This window comes from Microtus oregoni, unplaced genomic scaffold (genome assembly GCF_018167655.1).
Source record: "Microtus oregoni isolate MIOR12 unplaced genomic scaffold, Mior012 000069F_ref0000032, whole genome shotgun sequence".
Classification (NCBI taxonomy): Eukaryota; Metazoa; Chordata; class Mammalia; order Rodentia; family Cricetidae; genus Microtus; species Microtus oregoni.
The window spans coordinates 8,031,838-8,054,039 of NW_024543976.1; the positions used below are offsets into that span (position 1 = coordinate 8,031,838).

General features: G+C 48.9%; 1 protein-coding gene across 2 annotated transcripts in view; it reads left to right on the top strand.

Moving 5' to 3' along the window:
* Positions 1-16,116, top strand: part of LOC121440639 (E3 ubiquitin-protein ligase MARCHF3) — a 146,000-nt gene extending 129,884 nt beyond the window's left edge. The window contains exons 4-5 of one of the 2 annotated variants that reach the window (XM_041641424.1): positions 8,917-9,126; positions 15,180-16,116. In XM_041641424.1, the coding sequence (XP_041497358.1) occupies positions 8,917-9,126; positions 15,180-15,338 (369 nt within the window). In that variant the 3' untranslated portion in view covers positions 15,339-16,116. The remainder of the gene's footprint in view (positions 1-8,916; positions 9,127-15,179) is intronic. The other variant, XM_041641425.1, reaches the window with a different exon arrangement.
* Positions 16,117-22,202: the final 6,086 nt, after the last annotated feature.

A 22,202-nucleotide genomic window follows, 5' to 3' on the forward strand; every position in this document is an offset into this window, starting at 1 on the left:
CATGTGTATACGTGTGTGTGTGCATTTGAACATGGGGGGGGCACCTTCATTTATTGCTGTCCACCTTGCTTGTTCAGAGTCTCTTCACTGAACCTGGAGCTCACTGATTTGCTAGACAAGCTTAAAGTAAGACCCTAGGATCCTCCTGTCTCTGCCTCATGCCTCTTCCCTCCCCCACCAACCTTTAAGGTGACAAGAGCACCCGTCATGCCCACCTTTTGCATGGACACTGGGGATCCGAACTCAGGTCCACGTGCTTGCATAGCAGGCGCTTGGTCTCCTGAGCCATCTCCCCAGCCCTGTAAGAAGCATTTTCAATGAGGAAATGAATTACGTCTTAGCTTAGTCTTTGAACTAAGATGTAAATGATAAGGAGTCAACCATTCAAGAACATGAGTGAACCCCATTCTGTATGAAAGCAGATACAGGCAAACGGTAAAATGAAAGGGAGTTAGTGGGAGACACAGAACAGCAGGGTAGGCTGCGGTCTGGCCCCGTATTTCCCAGCAGGTTGGATTTTATCCTAACTGCCAGGGAGTTAGAAATCCACAGTGCACGCTCTGTTCTGCATTCTAGATGACAATGACTGTTGTTTTTGACTGGCCAGGGAGGGAGCCAGGAGCTACTGTCTCCAGGCAGGACATGATAGGGACCCAGACTGACGTGGTAGCCATGGGGGCAGATTGAAATGCACAGGCCATGGCTGTCCATTTGAGGTGGGGCTGGCAAGACTTCCGGAAGAGCTACAAGAGTCCGGTAAGAGGCAGAAAGGAAATGGCTCCTAAGTGAGGAGGGTAACAGTGTTGTCATTTACTGATAAAGAGAAGATTTGGAAATAAAGGCTCGGGCTGGCTCTGTCAGACAGATGACATTCGGGTGGTCGGTTAGTCATCCCAGTGGCGATGCTGAGTGGGCTGTTGGAAGTGTACGGCGAGAGCTCTGGAAGGAGGCCAAGTCTTGAGCAATCCTCTGATAAGCTCTGCTGTGGGGTGTGCCGCTTCCAGCCTGGCCGCATTGGCAGCTGCCGGAGCATCTCCTCCACTTCCCTAGAGTCCGGCTTTCTGCTGCTGCGCCATTGCAGCTGACCAGGAGACACACGAACAACCTCCGGGGTCCAGAGATTCAAATACTGGGAGGAGCGTTTGTCCAGTCACGCTCTCTTCTTTATTGCAGACAAATGAAGAAGCATGGTTTTCAGATTTTATCTCCAGTTTTTAAACATCCAGTAGACCTGATACTTCCTTTTCATCACACTGCCCCTACCCTGTGCTGCGGCTTGAGGGACAAATTGAGAGAGTTCAGCATAGAATATATGCACTCCTGAAGTAAGAACTATCCCAGTAAGAACACAGGCTGTTCTCCCACAGGACTGGGGTTCATTCCCAGCACCCATATGGCAGTTCACAACTGTGACTCCAGTTCCAGGGGATCTCACATACTCACACAGACATATGCACAGGCAAACATCAATGTACATGAAATATAAATAAATTTTTTAAAAAAACTATCCAAGAACTGTAAGTGCTGGGTTAATAATTTTGCCAAGGGCCAAGTTAACAAGACACATTCAGACAATATCCCCAAGTGAGTACACTCTGCAACTTTGCCTTCTCTGCTTCAATTCCAGCTCCAGGGCCTTGTGATAATGTCCTTCTCTCAGTTTCTTCCCTTTCCATGGTGGCTTCATTTAAGGAGATGTGTGGGGATATCACATGTGATGGGAACTATCAGCCACCTAAATGGGCTCCGGTTGGAGCGCCCACACCTACCAGGTGCCCTTCTGAGCTTGGGAAGGTGCCCAACTGAGCTGGCTCAGTTGCAGTCCTCAGGGCTGAGGGTACTATCTCCTCAGGCCCACCCTCCAGTTCGAGACATAACGTGGTGACACTGTAATTCGGCTGAACCCATAGCTGCCCACGTTGCAGGTTCAGCCCAGCCGGTGAGGGAGACTGTGTCACAGGTAGGAGAAGATGGCACCCACTCTAGACTGTCTCGGCCCTACTCTGCTAATTACCGTTGGCTTTCTCCTTGGTTTGTTTGTGTGTTGAACTTACTTCCAAGACTAGATCAGCATCATGATTCAGGAACCAGTTAGTGATTAAAATGGGGTTTCCATAGAAAAGTAGGCAGCTCCGCCCGCTGCTGGGTATTCCAACAGCCAAGTTTTTGTCATGGGTTGGTTGATTTGTTCATTTGTTTGTTTGTTTGGGCTTTTTGAGACAATATCTCCCTCAGGAGCCCCAGCTGACTGCTGCCTGCCTCCCAAATGCTAGATTAGAGATGTGAGTCAGACCTGGATGCCCCATTTTTATATGGTACCTGAGAAAACAGGGCAAGAAGAAGGCCCCTGGCAGCCACTGGGGTAGACCTGCCAGGTGAAAGATGCCAAACGGATTAGTATCCCCCCAATGATGGAGGAAGGTCATTGGCTAATAAAGGAACTGCCTTGACCCATTTTATTGGTTAGAAGATAGGTGGGAGGAGTAAACAGAACAGAACGCTGGGAGGAAGAGGAAGTGAGCTCAGACTCCACAGCTCTCCTCTCGGGAGCAGACGCCTGAGAGAGACACCATGCCCCGCTCCCGGGCAGACACACGCCATGAAGCTCCGACCCAGGATGGACTAGGCTAGAATCTTCCCAGTAAGACCGGTTCTCACAGATTATTAGAGATGGGTTGATCGGGATATCAGAATTAGCCAGTAAGGGCTAGAGCTAAAGGGCCAAGCAGTGTTTAAATGAATACAGTTTGTGTGTTGTTATTTCGGGTAAAGCTAGCCGTGCGGGCGGCTGGGGTGCTGGGGACGCAGCCCCGCCGCCCGAATTACTACACCCCAACCCCTGCACTGACCTCAGTCTTTAAAATGCAGCTAAACAAGTGTGAGCTGAGGAGGAAGATTAAGCGGCTCAGCGCTGGCCTTCTAGCTGCAGAAGCTATCCATGGTGGCATGGCGCTGCCTCATACTGGGGCAGGCGCCATGAGTGGATACCCTTTGTACTGATAAGAACTGTTCAGCTTGAGCCTTCTCTCTCACCTATGCCTGCTAAGGAAGAGGATGTGGTAGAACTGTTACGAGCACACTCATTAGTGCTATACTACCTGAGACAGATGCCCAGGGCCCGCTCCGAACAACTGCTGTATGCATTATTACATGTCACATAGACAATAATGCTGGCGTTATATAGTAAGGGCTTAGGAAACAAGCTGCTATCATTGGTTCAGGATTAAGTACGCTGTGTGCGGCCAGCACTATCCTAGGTACTGCTAGTGTAGATACGGCCCAGCAGGAAAAACAAGGCTGCTTATACCTTCCCTGCCATTTGCTACAGGTTTAGGCTGTGAGGCACCACTGCAGAATTTGCTCAGGTGTATACAGTAAGTGTAACTGACAGAGAAGCAAAGGCCCTGCAAGAACCAGAAAAGCAGCTGGCAGTGGTGGCGCACACCTTTAATCCCAGCACTCAGGAGGCAGAGACAGGCAGATCTCTGTGAGTTCAAGGCTAGCCTGGTCTACAGATGGCAGTTCAGGACAGGCTACAGAGAAACCCTGTCTCAAAAAAAAAAAAGGCACAGTAATTGAGATCAACCCTTTGCCTGTTATGAATTAGTGCATGATAATATTACAAGATTAATGCCCAGGAATTGGACCCGTTCTGGTTAGATAAAAGAATTAACACAGATCAAAGCCCAGGAAATTGTGTAAAATTTCCATGATAACATTCTGGGCAGCCAACCATTCATCAACTTGATTTACATACCTGCCTTGCACACCATAAAATTGGCATGACTTACTATGTTGAAAAAACCTAGCATATACATGTACTCACACAGAGTTACCATTTGGTGTAAAATGAAAATGTTAATATGGAAATCTAGGGGCAAAAAGTGGAAGCTAGTTTGAATCCCACCTCTAGCACTCACTAGCTGTCCTAAGCTAGGTTATGACGTCCCTGCTTCATAGATACAGATACGGGGGAGTACTGCAGGCTGTATCTCACAGCTGTGTTGTCAGGACTCCGTGAGGGATGCACAATAAACACCAGTCCCTAGCCCCGAGCCTACCCCAGCCGTGACTCCGTACAGTGTGTTAGCGCTTTGGAGCTGTGCACTAGGTAGACATCTGCCTACCCCACTGTCACTCTCTAATCTCTCCCTCTCCCTCTCTGTCTCTGTATCTCTCCCTCTCTCTCTTTCCCTCTCCTCTGCTTTCCTTCCTTTCTCTTCCCCAATCTCTCTACATATGTGTTTGTGGATATATATATAGATACAGCTATATGGTCCATGTTCATTTCAGGAAAACAAAATGTACTTCATAAAACTTTAAAACTACTCATAATCTCATAATTCCATGCCGGGTATAGCTACTATTTTGTCGAGCATTCCTCTAGTCTTGCCCAGGCAATATGCTGAGTTGAAGTAAATGTCAGTTTCTATGTCCGTGTAGTTATATCTGCATTCAGAGGACCAGAGTATATATGCTGTCCAGAAGAAGGTTTTCTACTCAGCAGTGTACCATGTTTATAAACAAAAGATGTACATTATCACTTGACATTACAATTTTTTTTTTTGAGACAGTATTTCTCTGTAGCTTTGGAACCTGTCCTGGAACTACTCTTGTAGACCAGGCTGGCCTCGAACTCACAGAGATCGGCCTGCCTCTGCCTCCCGAGAGCTGGGATTAAAGGAGTGTGCCACTATCGCCTGGTTAACATTACAATTTTAAATAAATCCTATATTTAGATAATTTCACATTGTTAGAAATTTAAACTAATCGGATATTCTGTTAGAAACTCTACTTGAATGAATGAATACCTCTGTGTTGGTATATATCCGTCTTTCTCAGCAGCAGATTCCTGCCTCTCTTCTTGCTCAGAGAGGCAGTGACCCATGGGGTTCAAAGAAAGCCCATACTTTGCATAACAGTCCTAAGAACACTTCATCAAAACAGAATCAACAAAGTAAGCAAGTCCTCTCCAAAGAGTACTAATCAAGTACAATCGGAGACGTACAAAGTGGGTTAGACTCGGGAACAGATCAGAGAACAGTTAGAACACAGGACACGGGGGACTGTGTCTGTCACAGGCTTGTTTCCACTTTTGTGGAAGAAAGGGGGTCGTGAGGATCAAACCAACAGCCTTCTGCATACTCGCCTGCCCCTGAGCCGCACCCTCATTACTGTGTGTTTGCTTCACCAGATAAACACGGGGCTAGGGAGACAGTCCTGTGGTTAAAGCACTTGGCGTGTGTACCGGTAAGGACCATGACTTTGGATCCCTAGGACCTTATAAAACCAGATACAGTATATCGGTAATGCCCTTCCCACCACCCCACCCCGTCATACTCCAGGAAGATGCCAGTCAAGAGACAGGAAAATCCCAGTAGCTCTTGTACTAGCTAGCCTGATGTGCCACCAGTGTAAACTAAGAGACCAACATCCACGTCTGTCCTCTGGGTCTCTACACAGGCGTCACGGCATGCACACACATGTACTCCCACACACAAAGATAGGTTAGATAAGTAAATAAATGGAAAGTTAACATACTGACTCACAGTTATTTCCTACCATATCCAGACCATCCATTGCACAGGACATTGTCAGAAGCCATATAGATAAGTAAAGTAATAAATTAATGTTAATAAAAAATGGCCAGGTAGCCGAGTGGTGATAGCGGACACCTTTAATCCCAGGTCTCAGGAGGCAGAGGCTGGTGGATCTCTGTGAGTTCAAGGCCAGCCTGGTCTACAAGAACCAGTTCCAGGACAGGCTCCAAAGCTACAGAGATACTCTGTCTTGAAAAAACAAATTTAAAAAAAAAAAGAAAAAGAAAAAAGAAAGAAAGAAAGAAAGAAAGAAAAAGGACAGCCAGGCGTAGTGGCTCATGGGATACAGAGGTTAGTGGATCTCTGTGAATTGGAGGCCAGCCTGGTCTACATAGCAAGTTCTGGGCCAACCAGAAATACATAGACCCTCTCTCTAAATAAATAAAACATGTCCAGAGTTCCCCAGTAAAAGAAAGGGAAGGTGCAGCCAAGGAAGCGAGCCAGTCTCGGCACACGAGTAGCATGTTTGCCGAGGGCCGTGTTCCTGTAAACGTGGGTGCAGAGCAGAGTGTACCGACTTCCTGTCTGGGAAAATCCAGCTCGAAAGGGACTGCCCTGCTAAACCTTGGGCACCATTGTTTTAGGCGCCTGAGTAACGTTTGTGATTTAGATTTCCAAACATTTTACTAGTAGCATATGTGGATGACACGGAGAATGGAGAGGGCCCGACGGGCCGTCTCCTCACTGTGGCCTCTATGTCTCATGGTACAATCATTTAACCCACTGGGTCTGTAAAATTGGGATAATGATGACCTATTTCTAGTCTCTACTTCTTAGGGGTAGTGCCGGTATTTAGGCAGGAAAATGTTAATTAATGAGAGCTCTCTGAAGCTTCTGGAACGTGTGAGGTGGGGTTAATATATTTGCACTTGATCGTTTGGGTGTCTGTGTTAAATATTCATAACGTGGGATTCACTTTCACAAACAAGCGGACTCCCTGTTTTTTGTGTCCTAATATGAATCCATGGCCGCTTTTGAGCTAAGGTTGACTGCTTCCAGCATCTCACCCAGTTTCCCAGGGAGTGATCACGGGAAGCTGGCATGCTGGGATCCTGGTAAACACAAGGCAGGACCCCTCCCCCAGGCATCATTCTGTGCCTTGTCCTCCTGGCCCTTCTGTTTATTCCTGAGGCTTCTGCCTTCCTTCTGTATAGCAACTGTGTTTTCTTTCTGTCCTCAGGAATGACCCTCCCTTCCTCCTCCAGTCAATTCCACTCTCCCTTGTCAGCCCATCACAGTCTGTGTCCTGGCCAGTTGGGGGTCTCTCCTCAGCACCCTGCAGGGCTCCTGTCTGGTACCCTCAAATGGCAGGGCTGGGCATGTGCCAACAGACAGACAATACAGGAACTTGTTTGTTGGTGGGGGACACATGGAAGACAAGTCCACAGTGGTTAACCCACCCTACCCCATCACCTGTCCTATGGTACCCTCGCTTCTCAGGCCTCATTGGCCTCTTCACTAGGCAGGACAATTGCGCTAGCGATGTCATTTTCTTAGGGTGTGCATTCATGCTAATCTTAGAGAAACCACTGAGCTTCATTTCTGGTAAATGCTGACTCCAATATGTAAATACAGAATCACATTGTGACCCTCCATCCACTGTGCTGGGGGGAGCACTTCCCGTCTACGGCAGTTACCAAGTATGACAACAGCAGCTCATGTTTCCTTCTCAGTCCTTCACCAAGACATTCTCGTCTCTGGTCGTCCCACACGCTCCAGCAGCACCAGCAAGGAGAGAGGTGATCCTAAGTGAAGACACTCGGGGTCCGAAAAGCCAGCTGAGGGACGTGACTTGAGTTCATGGTGTGCCAAAGGTCCCCAAGGCTGTCCTCAGATGCCGTGATTCAGGGACTTGCAGGACTCAGAAAAGCTGTCACATTCAAGATTATGGTCCATTACATCAAAGGGATACAAATTTTGGTTTTTCGAGACAGGGTTTCTCTGTAGTTTTGGAGCCTGTCCTAGAACTAGCTCTTGTAGACCAGACTGGCCTCAAACTCACAGATCCGCCTGCCTCTGCCTCCCTCACCACCACTCAGCAGGGATACAGATTTAAAGGAATAGGACAAGGGACCTAGGATACAGTCACAGCTTCCAGATGTCCTTTCCCAGTGATGTCACATGGGTGATGGATGTACTTTAAAAAAAAATAGACACAATCTCATTATGTAGCTGAAGATAGCCTTGAACTCATGATCCTTCTGCCTCTTCTTCCCGAGTATTAGGATTATGGAGAGAAGCCACCATAGCCCCTCTAAATATGCTTTAATTTTCGCAGTAATTTGCACTAATATTTGTAAAGCGTTGTCCATCAGGGGAACTCACCTGAGCCTTAGAATGACTGGGTCAGCCACACGGGGGTAGAGTACCAGTGAAACTGACCTCCGCCACTGGAGTACAGACCCTCAGAATAAAAATAGGCATGGAATATGTACCACACTACTGATATAAACTCTCTGATCCTGTGCCCTGAGGCCTCAGGCATGCAAATCAGCCAGGCTATTATAAGAACACAGACTTCCTAAGAGTCAATCCAAAGCCAGTCCTGCAAATAGACTTTTCTTGGAGATTTACAGGAAGGATTTCAGCACCCCAGGCCCGCTGAGCCAACCCTCCTCTGCACACATTCTCAGTCAAGACAGGGAAGCCAAGGCTGCATGAGCTCAGGCCTCAACTATTACCCTCTGTATTAGTCAGCTCTCCATCACTGCAAGGAAATCTCTGAAACAATTAGTATCAAAGAGAAAAGTTTGATTCAAGCTCGTGGTTCTGAAGGTGCAAGGCCAAGGTTGGCAGCAATATTGAGGCAGCCCTTCAGGGTGAGAGCTTGTGTCAAAGCAAGTGGTCTCATCCTGAGGAGGCGACAAAGTGAAACCCACTCCCATGATCTCCTTTGAGGCCAGGATCCTGATAACTTCTGTAGCTGCCTCCCTTTGAGGGGCCACCTCCCAGAGTTCCGCAGCACCTAAAATCACCAAGACGTCACATTTGAAAATCTGGGGGACAGCTCACGACAGAACACAGCAGAGTGACGTTCCCTCTACCTTCGCAGGATCATTGCAGTCCCTAACAGTAGCCACTGAGCTCTTTTCACTAAAAGCTGTCATCCTCAGCAAGGGCAGCACAAACTGTTGTAGCCATTATTATTCAAAGACAGGCGTGAGAATAAGCCCTCGATGCATCCTTATCTTAGGTGGGTCCAAAGCACAGTCGCCTAGACCCGAAGCAAAGGCAACTTGAGAGTCCTGTGTGCCCAGCCCTCTCTGCCATGCAACCCCCTCCTTACTTTTCTTCCCTGTCTTTTCCCCCCCGGCAGTGGCTCAGAAACCCTGGCCCCCAGCACGAGAAGCGGACTCTGTTTGGAGACATGGTGTGCTTCTTGTTCATAACGCCCCTGGCCACCATCTCGGGCTGGCTATGCCTGCGGGGCGCCGTGGACCACCTGCACTTTAGTAGCCGGCTGGAGGCCGTCGGACTGATTGCACTCACTGTGGCACTCTTCACTATTTACCTCTTCTGGACACTAGTGAGTATGGCCCGCCCGCCCGCCGCCACTGGGGTTTGGGTGGCAGCGCTGTCACCACAGGCACAAGCCCCCCTCAGGGCTGCAGCGCCTCTCACCTGCCCGATGGAGAACGGACCTTCAAAGGCTGGCGTGGCGCACCTGTGTGGTTTGGTGGCACTGGGGGGCTGAAAGTAGGAATGAGAAGTATGTACAAGCACACTGCGAGGAAGAGCACAGGAAAGGAGGAAAACCCAGGCTCCCGGCCCTCACCAGTCAGACACACGCCCCCCCCCCCCCCCCCCCCCCCCCCCCCGTAGTCCTCTCTAGTCTAGTGGACTAGGATTCCCACTGGTTTAAGGCATGGTGCTTGCTTTCTCCTGCTGCTCCTGGCTTTTGCTGGGCCCGTGGTAGGTTAGGAATGATCGCTGCTCTGCAGCCTCCTGACCAGGTCATGAATCCTGCCTGCTGGCTATTTCCTCCCTGCATCCTGACCCAGTCTAGAGTCTCTCCTGGATGTGGCGCTGCCCTCTGATGATTATTCCGTGTGTTGGGATATTGACTCTGCTACCCATAAAAGCACTAATCTATCTAGTTGAGAAGACTTTGCTGCCACTGAAGAAAAGCTGTTTTCTTCATAAGTGCCCCTGCTGTGTAGAAGGAAGAATTTGTAAGCATCCCCTTTTCCATTCATTTAACTTCATGCAATCAGTTGGTTGCTGGGGCACCAGGTGGAAGCACCCACAAAGTAGCCCCTTTGCCCCCTCTTTGTGCTGTCCGGTGAGAACTGAAGGGCTGAAGGGGAGGCCGCTGCCCTCGAGAATGCGAGACTGCGTCCAGAGGCCGGCCAGCCAGCCAGCCAGCCTCCCTCCCACTTCCTGGTCTGAGTCTCCTGTGTGGGCTCAGCTGTAATCTGAGCACGTCCCGTTGTTATTCAGTAGTATTTCCTGTCGAAAGTGCGCCCTTCCCGTACCACAGAGCACAGTACCGCTCCTCACAGGGTTCCTGGCTCCCACCACCTCCCTCCCTCTTCCTTCCGCTGCCAATCAGACCCTCTGTTCATTTCCCTATTACTAATCTTGAGCTCTTCCGGCTCCAGCCCTCCCCTCCCACGGTGATGGGTGATGTTCAGGCTGTCACGGGATACATTTCAGCCTCTGGAAGAGGGACATAACTTAAACAGTGGTAAAGTAAACTGGGTGCATTCTGCTGCCAAGAGCTCAGGGAGACTTCTGATTGGTTCAGGAATTTAACTCCCACATAATGAAGCCCCTCCCCAAACTACTTTTTCCTCCTGTAATGGTCCACATTTTTTGTTTCTTTATTTTTTTTTTAATGTATCCTGCTTTGCTATAAATCAAACAAGGAAACTGATCCCAAGCTTTCATCATGAGGAGAGAACGGTTAGAAATAAGAAATTAAGCAGGGCTGGGGAGATGGCTTAATGGGTAAAAGTTCATAAATCCAATGGACCTGAATTCAAATCCCCAACACCCATATAGAGTGTAGGCATGGTTCTGCATGCCTGTAACCTCGATGTTGTGGGGGAGGAAGCACAAAAGCTTGCTAGTCGATCAGCCTAGCTGAACAGATGAGCTCCTGGTTAAAGAGACCCTAAGATCAAGGCAGTAATGCTTGGGATGGATTAAGACACCCACGCCTTGCTCCGGCCTCATGCACATCCAGAGCGAGCACGTACACATGCACGCGCGTGCCCGCAGAACACACACACACAGGTTGAGCCGTCTGACTGCACCCCACTCTGTCAGTTGTACACCTTGTAAAGTCACTTCTCTGACCCACTTCCCCTGGTACCATGCGGCTGAGTCAAAGGAGTACACAGTAAGCCACTTTGGAAATAGTAGTTAAGCACAGGGAAGTTTTTTGTTTGCTTGATATTTTTTATACCATGCTTAGGCTTTTCTGGGTCTGTGACTTTTCATAGAAGCATATCTGTGATGAAAAGCTGAAGATGGGTAAAACCCCCATGTTGGGCCTCCGGAACCAACGGAGATCCTGCAGAGGTGCTCTGTAAAGTGTGCACCTGCCAAATAAAGGGGCAGCCATAGGAAACAGCAGAGAGAGATGGCAGATAGTTAGAGAGAACGGGGTGGAGAAGGTACCTTAAGCTAGGCTTTCTAGAATGGCGTATAGCATTGCAGAATGCACTGTGTGGCCCCTGCCTTTGGCATCTGGAGGCCATGTTTAGACCTCAGCAAGTTTCAGCATCCACAGCTAAATAACTTACCTTTCCATATTCATCCTTCTTACCCGGAGAGAAATGGAGGAAAGAATTGCTAACTCTTGGGTTGTGGTTCTTTCTCATGAAGATTAGTACCCTAAGATCTGGTGACAGAAGTCTAAGTACCCCCTACAGGGCAGGGCTAGGGTCATCTTCCTGTGTCTTCCCTGCTCCTCCAACTTCTACCTTCTCCCTGCCCTCCAGAAAAATTCAGAGTAGCAAGAGGGAAGGAATGACTCTCCTCTGCCTTGACTGGCGTGAGACACACACAGACACTCACTCACACACACACACACACACACACACACACGCTGTGGAGTCAGCTCAGCAATAGGTTACTGAATATAGAATAATTCCTTCCCAGATAAATGCCGTCCTGAGCAGTGCTGGCAAAGCCGTAATTCAGGCGCTGACAGCGCTCGGAAAGCGCCCTCCGGCAGCAGCCCATTGTAAACAAGCTGTCAGGCTTAAGGAGACTACGGCTGTGAAAATGTCTCAGATAAACAAACAGGGCATCAGTCCAGGCCTGGCTCCTCAGAGGAGCCCTTCCTGGAAGAGCCTCTCAGCCAGGTGCTGTGACAGGGAAGAGCACTCACACTATAAACCTCCAAGAGCCCCTGATAACTCATGGCCACAAGGACCCTGTCATAATGTGACCTCAGAGGCCTGCCCCAGGCAACCTGCTGTGTTCTAGAAACCCACCACCTTGAAGATAGGAGGCCAGGCCCTCCAGACTCTCCACTCCCCGTGGTTAAAGGGAAGGTACATGAATTTAAGTCTGTGAGCAGGCAGACAGCTGAGAACTGGGTCCACCGTAGCATGAACACTGGTGAACTGGGTGTCAGCCTTAGACAGGCTGAAGAGGCCAGTGCCGTGGTGCCGGGCATCTCTCCTAAATCACATTACTGATGCTACAAGGCCAACCCAGTGGATGCAGGACCAAATCCCTGGCTAGACCTTCATCCCATGGCTTGATCATTTAAATTCTGGATGTGGAAGGAGCCTCCAGTTCTATATCCTGCCTGCCCATGCTCACTGTGGGACTGGCTCACAACCACAAAGTCTTTGAACTTTTATTTGGGGGGGGGCGGGGGAGGTGAGGGATTACTGTGTTGTGTTTAGTAGTTGAGGGTTTTTGTTGTCAGACCTGGGCTGGTCTTGACTCGTGGCTATTCTCATCCCTCAGCCTCTGGAGTTCAGGGATTGCAGGCAGGAGCCGAAGCATCCACATTTTATCAAGCTTTTGCCAGCATAATTGGCCTAGGCAGGATTTTTTTCTACAGTCAATCTATTCCTTATCAGAGATCTCTTCTGTTCTACAGTCAGACAAGCGAGCTGGGACCACTGGGGGGAAGCGGCACCCCATTACCTGGTCCCATCCGTATGCTTTATTCACCCCAGAACTTCCCAAGAGATTTGGTTAGGTTTCCCAAAGCCTGCCGGGATGTCACCACAGGCCTTCAGCACTTCAGCTGCCTCCCTGAGAGGAAGGTGTGGTGCTAACATCTCCTTCTTTCAACCTTTCTGTGGTCAGAGCTCACAGTAAACAGACCCCAGACAGGAGGTTAATGTCCTGGGGGGAATAAGAGAATAAACTGTGGAAATCAACCCATAGGCAATAGTAATTTAAAAAAAAGTCCTATTCCCTTTCTTCTCCCCCATCCTGAAAACTGGGGAGATAAAGTCTGAATGAGGCTCTTCACTTTCTCTCCCCAGAATCTTTTTGGTTCTTGCCGCTTCTCTTTATTTCTCTAAATTAAACTTTCCTTCTCCCCCCTCCCCCCCCCCGCCCCGCTATAATAAAGCGCTGTAGGGTGGGGGTGTCTTGGAGCATCTGGAGAAGGAGCAAATGTTATCCCCGGGCCACTGCAGACTTGTGGTCTCCTCTGCCTTGTGCTTGACTTCCTTTATTTTCCCTGAGATGTTGTCTTCAAGATGTTCCCATTGATTGAATTTGCCTGCAGACTTTGGTAGTTAGCAGTAATTAAATAGATTAATATAGTCTCATCTGTTTGTCTACACCAGTGAGCTTTGTGTGTGTGTGATCACAGAACCTGCTAAGTCCTTACTCCTGCCCTGCTGTCCCTAGGATCAGCACCTCTCAGTCTCCAGTGTCCCTTCAGATCACCCGGGAATCTTGTTAGACCTAACGCTGATTCCGATTCCACAGGCCTGGGCGGGGGCCAGGATTCTTCTTTGTGAGTTTGAGGCCATCCTGGTCTACAGAATGAGTTCCAGAACAGAACAGCCAGGGCTGTTATACAAAGAATCCCTGTCTCAGCGAGCAAACAAACAAACAAACAAACAAAAAAGATGGATGCACTCCAGCATGGTCAGGACATTTTGGAAGCAGTACATCTGTGAGAGCTGGACGCTTATATTTTCACAACTAAACCTCCCTGGTACTCAGCGTGAGCATCTGCTCCTCACCTCAAGATGTTCAGTGGTGGCCTTGGATTCCAGGGTCCTGATGTGAGCTTTTTTGATCAGAGTTTCTACTTTCTTTTATTTTCAGAGAAACTGTACTCAAACCATCAGATCAGGCCTCTCTGTGGACTCTTCCTAGGGTCTCAGAACTCCCCCAACCCAAGACTGTTCAACAGTGAATTGTCACTCTGAGCTCGGGGCACAAACCGAGGGATCTGGATGCACTCAAACTGAAACCTCCCCAGTTTGGTGTTTTGTTTTATTTTGTTTTACATTCATTTATTTGTCTTCTGGAGGAGGGGAAGTCTATTTGCTCTTCCCACCATGGAGGTCCCAAGAGTTCAAGTTCTCAGGCTCAGTGGTAACTTCCTTGTCTGTTGGAGCCATCTCCCAGTCCTCACCCCCAATTTTAGAAGTATGCCTCCAACTGGGCTTGGTGGCACACGCATTTTGCCAGCATTTGGGAGTAGAGGCAGGCAGATCCCTATGAATTTGAGGTCAGCCTGGTCTCCATAACCAATTCCTGGTCAACCAGGGCTAGATAGTGAAGCCATCTCTTCTTTAAAAATGGGGGGGGGGGGGGGGTCGTGAAATCTGAATTTTCTGAGCAGGCCGTCAGTTTCTGCCAGCCTTTTCTAAAACAAGTGTCCCATTCTAAAGCATCTAGATAAAAAGCAAGCACTTTAAGGTACACGTAGGTCCTGAAACCTGAAAGCAGTGTGTTGGTCAGAAAACATGGGATCTTCTCAGTTCTTCACTCAGCTCATTCCAGCAACTTCCAAAGCGTCTAACACTGTGGGAAGCGGAGAGCCAACACCAGCTCTGCTCCCCAGACGCTGGGAGCCCATGGGGAGAGACAAGAAAATACAGTGTTGACCTCCACACCATGGTCAGGCCAGGTGACAGTTTTGCAGCCGGTCTAGCACAGGATGAAAGGCGTCCTTTATTTCTGAGTACAAATGGGGTCTTTTACCCTGAGCAGTCTAAGCTGCTGAGGAGTACAAGGAGTCCCAGCACCCCTCCCCTTTAACTGCATCATGGAGAAGAGACAGCTGCATTGCCTGGGGTCCACAGCTGGGCAGGGCTTGGGGCTGTCTCTCTGGTCAGGCTTCTTCAGGACTGACGCTTGGGAACCAGGGCACCACTAGACTGGAAACAGATCCCAACTCAGAAGGAAATGCATTTTCCTGTTCAACTCCTGATCTCTCCCAGAATGTGGAGGAGAAAAGGAAATAGTCATGCCAGCCCCGACAGAGGATATGGCGGGCTCAGTTGCTCGCTGGAGATCCTTGCCCAGGGTCCTTGCCCCACCCTAGTACTGTAGTTTTAAATGACGTGTTTATTGACATGAATTGACTGTCAACTTCTGCGCCTCTGACCCTTTCGTACTTTTCCTTCCCTGCCCCAGGTGTCATTTCGGTACCACTGTCGACTGTACAACGAGTGGCGTCGGACCAATCAGAGGGTGATTCTCCTCATTCCAAAGTCTGTCAACGTGCCCTCTCATCAGCAGTCCTTGCTGGGGCTCCACTCAGCTAAGAGGAACTCAAAGGAGACCATTGTTTGATGTCCGCGTGGTCAGTCGGTAGACCCACTGTTTGGAAGTTTCTGCACTGGGGGCCCTGCGCTGAGCCACCACCCGGAAGCCCTTCCCTAGCCTTGTGGGTCTAAGAACATCTGGAGCCATGTGACCACATCGCCTGAGTAACGAACTCGGCCAGAAGGAAGCAAATGCCGTTTGACTTCAAAATCATGAATGCTGCACTCATATGATACTTTGCTAAGCTGCCAAACACGTCTATTTAGCAGATGCTGTATGGGATTCTCGGAACACCTCTTTACCATACGAGGAAGGTTGTCCTGCTGCGGATGCAATTCAATTCTTCCTTTTTTATTACTATTTCAAATATATATATATAGATATATAAATATATAATTTAGACGATAATCAAAAAATTTAAAAGCCAATGTACAAACTGGTTTCTTGGTTTGGATGGGTTTTATCTGGGCTAGTTTATTCTTTTCCCGGTTTCTACTGTGGATTCTTTGGCGGCTAACTTGATAGCCAGCGTGGTCTCTCATCTCTTTCATGTCCCTTACTCAAGGCGACCGTGTAATTACTGCAGAACAAGTCACATCTGAAGGGTGTTTTGTACTAAACCTCATTTAGTTATTCAGTTTTTAAAGGGAAAAGCAGGCGTGGCAACTCGCCACGCCGTGAGCTGTTCATCTAAATATTACTAAGGAGGAAAATGAAGGCAAGAAGCTCGCGCCTTTCCACTTGTTTGGTACTGACAGCTGATAGAAGCTATTTTCTAATAATAAATATCTGGTGTGTGAAAGCCGCCTAACTGGTGCAAGGCTCTTTCTTTTCAGTTCTTCAAACCTGTATAGCTCCCCAACTAGGTTTACAAAATGAAAAAGTCAGAGCAAAAAAAACGGCCGTTCCTGTCCTTGCCTCGCCTCGGTTAGTTCAAGTCTTCATTTCTGCTTTTGCAGGGAACTGGGGATCCAGGGTGGCTTCTAGGAACCCTAGACCTGTTTTGCATATCAATTAGCATCCCCGTGGCTCTCCTGAATTTCTTGCCTGAGAGGTAGACGCGATGATAAAGCCTGTCCTAGCAGCCTGACGCTTAGTCGAACACCCTGTTGTCAGATTTAAAAAAAAAAAAAAAAAAGTGCCACACAGTTTCTTTCCCCAGCCACGATGCCAATTCTGTCGCAGGCCAAAATAGACTTTGTCTGAGGGCTTCGTGTCTCCCTTTTATCCGACACGGCATAGACGGCTGACCCCTAGCCCGCATTGTGTGTCCACTGAAGTCAGGAGCGGATGTCTTTGAGGCAAACACAGGCTGGGGCGGCTCCCACCTGGCCACCCACTCATACACGCACAGGGCGACAAGGTTGACCCAGACGAAAAATCGGGCTCTCTGGAACATGACCCACATTCTAAATAACCGCTCCAGTACCGCCTTCTGCTCCCGGAGCAGGACCGCGTGAGTGCAGGCAGCGGCGCAGGCAGAGGCTCGGAGGGGACCTGGGAACGATTGGTTGTGCAGATTGACGGAAGCTGCTGCAGCTGTCCCCTTTGTGGGCCACACCGTCCTCGCCCAGGCTGTTCTCTGCGCTGCCCAGGGAGGGAAACAGCTGTACGATCTTCACTGGGAAACTCAGATGTGCTTTATGGCTTATGACAATAGGTTCCCTCCCCGCCACGTCTCCCTTCAACACTTCAATTCCAGTAATCCAGGTCTCAGCCCGACTGTTTACGCGGCCCTGCTCACCCCCTCGGCTGTCATTAACCGCACCACCATCAACCGTTTCTTAATTGACCTTTTTAAAATGCTGGACACCGCTGGCTGCACGCAGCTGCCACGCATTTAAATTTCCTCAGCGGAGTCCAGCTTGGTAGCTTGTGAATTGCTGCACTGCAATATACTTGATAAATGACGTCCAGCCAGCCTTGGGCCCGGAGCTGTCAGGGGAACCAGTGACACCACTCAAGCGAATGGCACAACCTTCGTGAAAGGTCCATTCCCTCTCTTGGCTGCCACCGATTGGAATTAAGGAGGGGGTGGCATCTAAGGATCTGCTGAGTTAGGGTGCGGAGAATTCCTGCTGCCCTGGGTCATGAGATTAAAAACAGTATTAAAAGTAGGGTGCTTCCGAGCGCCTCCCTGGGGCTTTGAGGAGGGCAGCACATTGGTACTATGCCTCTGCCAGGCCTCTTTCCTACCAGTTTGAACCCACCCTCAGGAAGGAAAGCAGAGCCCCCCGCCCAAGGTTGAATGTAGGGTCGTGAGAATAACAGTGCCTGGTCCTCCAAGTGCAGCGGTTCTCAGCCTTCCTAATGCTGCGACCCCTCAATACAGTTCCTGGCGTTGTGGTGACCCCCAGTTATAAAATTATTTTCGTTGCTACTTCATAACTGCACTTTTGCCACAGTTATGAATTGTGATGTAAATGTCTGTGTTTTATGATGGCCTTAGGCAACCCCTGTGAAAGGGTCATTTGGAAGCCCCCTCCACCCCTGTCATAACCCACAGGTTGAGAACACCTGTTCTACTGAGGACCCTAGTCTTCGTCAGCAACAGCACCCATCTTGGATCCTTCAACCTCTGGAGATCATCTCATTCCCTCTTGGTCATGTAACCCGAGGTTATGCAAGGTAAGGGAGTCTACAGACAGGGGTCCGTACATCTGAGGGGAAAGGGTCTACTGGCTAACTGGAGCAAAGCCACCACCATTTTCAACTGGGCCAGAGGAGGACATTCCCCCTGGCTACCCAACAGCCACCACCATTTTCAACTGGGCCAGAGGAGGACATTCCCCCTGGCTACCCAACAGAGGAAGTGCTGTGATTGGTGCTAAAAGGCGAGGCTCTGATTGATCCAAACCTGAATCTTTGTGGCTGTGAGATCGATGCCAAAGAGTCAAAGCTAGGTATGCTTGATTAAATAAATAGATAGATAAATAAATAAATAGAGGCTGTGACGGGGCCAAAGCCTCCCTTCTCGGCCTATGTAAGGCTGCTAGGGCTCATTGAAGTCAGCCCTGTGCTGCCTCCCCTGAGCCAGAAACGTGAAGTCTAATAAAAGGCGTCTCTCAAGCGATCTTTTCTTGTCTACCTTGGTGCAGGGCGAGCCGCTAACAAAGAAAGAGGCAGCAGTGTCAGGGGAAGCATCAGCCTAGCAGTCAATGCGCTGATCTGTGAAAGCAGCAAGGCCTCTGGCTGATTGACAGCTGAAGCAGCAGCTGCTGAACAGCTGGTGAACAGGAAGGGAAGACAGGGATGGGAAGAAAGGTCAGAGAGCAGAGAGAACGGTGGATACAAGGTGGTAATGAGTCAGAAGAAACTGCAGGCGAGGCTCTACTCACCTTGAGTTCCAAGAAGCCATCATGTCTTTAGGGTCAAGAATCTCAGGCTAAGAGGGATCCTGATACCTAGGCCTTCCTGGAAGCTTCCCTGCCAGCTACAGGCAAGGGATGATGAAAGCCTTTTTCCTGGACCCGTATAGGAACAGTAAGAGTGTGGGACTAAGAACCAGATTCTCACGGTCTATGGGAGTACAGTTACGCTAGAAGGTAGCACCTGCTGCTACTCCACAGCCTGCGGCCACCACACTCTCCTGCCAAATATGGAGGCAAACAGAAGCTGTCAAAGATGAACAGGAAGATTTGCCTACCCCTGATTTCTATCTGAGCAGAGCAAAGGATCCCAGCCAGCTGGCTGGTAATGTTCCCTTCCTAACCATTTGTCTTGAGAATATCATGGAGAAACAAACGTGTGTGGCAGGGAAGCCAGGAAGACAACAACGAGCCAACACGCCCTTGCCTGCCCCGTGTGCATGCATGTGCTTCCGAGTATCCTCATCTGGGGAAGGAGCAGAGGACATGGGGCATGCACACGAATTCTACAGCCTGTGCCCAGATGAACTGTGAGAGCTAACAGTCAAAAGGAATGATTTAGAATTTATTTTGTCTTTCGTTGTCCCAGTCCCCTTGCCCCAGGTGCCAGACACTGCCACGGAGTGTCACTTCCGTCCTAGCTATAGCCACAGCCACTTCATTTTCAGTCATCTGGAGCATGGAGGAGCCAAAGGAAGAGGTGGGAAGCCCTTGTTCTACACTTAAGATAAGCGGCAGACCCCATTTTTTCCCTGGCACTCCATGTCCTTCTGCACACGGCCCTCCAGCCGCTATATCTCTGTGCTTATACTACTTCCTTGTCCTAGATCTGAATCCCATCAACTTTTCTTAATAGCCCGCATAGCTTCCCCAACTTCCCAAACTTAGAAAGGCACAGACCAAAGAACCCAAGCAGGAAAAGACAGCTAAGAAATTAAACCAGCAAATGCTTCCTTTCCTCTTCAATCCAGCATTCTAGAAGTCACCTGAAGACCAACCACACAGTTTATGTTCCCTAATACCACATGAGAAAAACAGAGAGTGGTCCTAAAGCTTGATGTGTGGGAGGCTTGGGCCCACACGTGGGGAGAGAGTTTCGGATTGGTTAAGGAATCTAGGTTTGGAACCATGATAGAACTGGCTTGACATTGCTCTTGGCTGAGAACAGAGGACCTCTCAACAGAGGAGCTGGCGGTATGAAGCCTGATGCTTCAGTGATGGAGTCATGAGAAACTGACACTGGGTGGTGAAACCTGGGCAACTGCTAACACAAAAAAGATGGGGCAGTTCCGCAGAAACGTAGGCTCCTAGCCAGCAACAGCCGCAGTGTCTAGAGGTTTGCTTGGGGACATTCTGTCTTTCTGTTTGCTGTTATGGTCGGTCTTGGTGATTGAAGCCATTTCCCAATGAAGCAAGAGCAGACAAGAACCAAGGCCAGGCAGTGGTGGTACACGCCTTTAATTCCTGCACTTGAGAGGCAGTGGCGTTGTGGTACGCAGGCAGCAGGGAGCATATCCACAAGAGGGACTTCCCTGGATTAGCATCCACCAGTGGGCATGCTGGGTCATGGGATGGCAGTTACCCTCGATGTTTCTGTGCTCACCACACAGCAGCGGCTGCTTTCTCGGTTCTCTATGTTAGCATTATATATATATATTTTTCAAGACAGGGTTTCTCTGTGGCTTTGGAGCCTGTCCTGGAACTAGCTCTGTAGACCAGGCTGGTCTCGAACTCACAGAGATCTGCCTGCCTCTGCCTCCCGAGTGCTAGGATTAAAGGCGTGCGCCACCATCGCCCGTCTTAGCATTATATTTTTAAGATTTATCTGTGGACTCGTCGGTTTGCCTGCGTGTAGTCTGTAGACAAGAGTGCAAAGCTTGCTGAGGCCAGGGGAGGGCATCAGATCCTTTGAAAGGGGAGTTACAACCACTTGTGAGCCACCATGCAGGTACTGGGAATCAAACCAGGGTTTTTTGGAAGAGCTGCCAGTGCTCTCAATTACGAAGCCATCTCTCCGATCACAACACTAGTATTTATGTGTTCATTTTTACCAATCTTATAAACCTGTTTTCTCGTTCAGGGTCAATTTTACATTTCTCTATTTCTTGATGCATTTTCTCACCTCTATTGTCCCCAGTCAGTGTGAAAGGCTGTCTAATTTCCTCTCTCTCTTTTTTTTAAAAGCTAATTTATTATGTATCCATTGTTTCTGTCTACATGCATGCCAGAAGAGGGCATCAGATCTCATTATAGACGGTTGTGAGCCACCATATGGTTGCTAGGACTTGAACTCAGGACCTCTGGAAGAGCAGCCCATGCTCTTAACCTCTGAGCCATCTCCAGCTCCTTCTCCCTTTTAAAGTTGACACGTGGGATCCTTTGATCCTTAATTTCCATAGCCAAATCTGGTTGTGTTTTCTTTATCTGCAAGAGGTCTTATTTTTAAAGTGTTGTCTCATTCCAAACGTGAAAGTGTTTTCCTGAACCTTCTTCTCTAGCTTTATGACTTCGTCTTCCACCCTTCAGTCTCTTAACAGTCCTGGAATCCACCTGGGTGCTGGTGGTAGCAGTGGATACCTTTCATCCCAGCACTCTGGAAGCAGAGGCAGTTCCATTTAGCTCTCTGAGTTCAAGGTCAGCCTGGACTACAGAGTGAGTTCTAGGCCAATCAAGGCTACGAAAAAAATCCTGTCTTGAAAAACCAAAACACAAAAGGCCTGGAGCCCACCTGTCTGTGGTCTAAGGGTTCAGGTGTCTCCTTATGAGGGGTTAATTTTCCTACGACTTCCCACTAAACAGTCTCTCTCCCTTCCTCAGTCCCTGGCCTGTCAACCAGGTCTTCCGCTGAGTTCCATGAATTCCGTCTGCTTTAGGGGACCATTTCCTGCTGTCGCCTGTCTGGTCGCACCTTTCTCCTGTGACTTCCCAGAGTCTCCCATCCACAAGGAAGAACAGCAGCTTCCCACTGCCTTTCGACTCCACCCCCACCCCCAGATTGGCTTATTTATTATCAAATCAGTTACTTTAGTGTAGAAATTTTAAATCACAGCAGTCTTGCTGGAATGAAAGAATCTGGGGTTCGAGTGAATTTATACATTTCATGAAAGTCAACGTCTTTGCCATTTCCAGTTGCTCCACACCCCATTGGCTCGACTTTTTGTGCTCTGTTGTGGAATTTGCATACAATTCCAATCCTGACTCCTTAGCCACCTCCTAGTCCCTGAGCGCCAATGAGAACACTAATCTAGCTGTGTCTCTACTGGGGCCTGTGTTTGTTCTAATAGCTGGAGGATCCTGGGCACTTCTGGCCCGCTAGTCTGTGCCTTCCCCTCAATGCAGTGGCTCAGCCCATCCTGACCTTTCTGTGGCAGCAAAGTGCTTGCTGCTCTCTCAGGCACAATGCACTCAGTTCCTCCAATCGCCCTCATGTAATCTCGCTGAATTTTTTCTATTCCTAATATTTTTAAAGCTATTAAGGTAATTAAATATAGTAACATTGAGAAATACGTATAATTTCTATTTT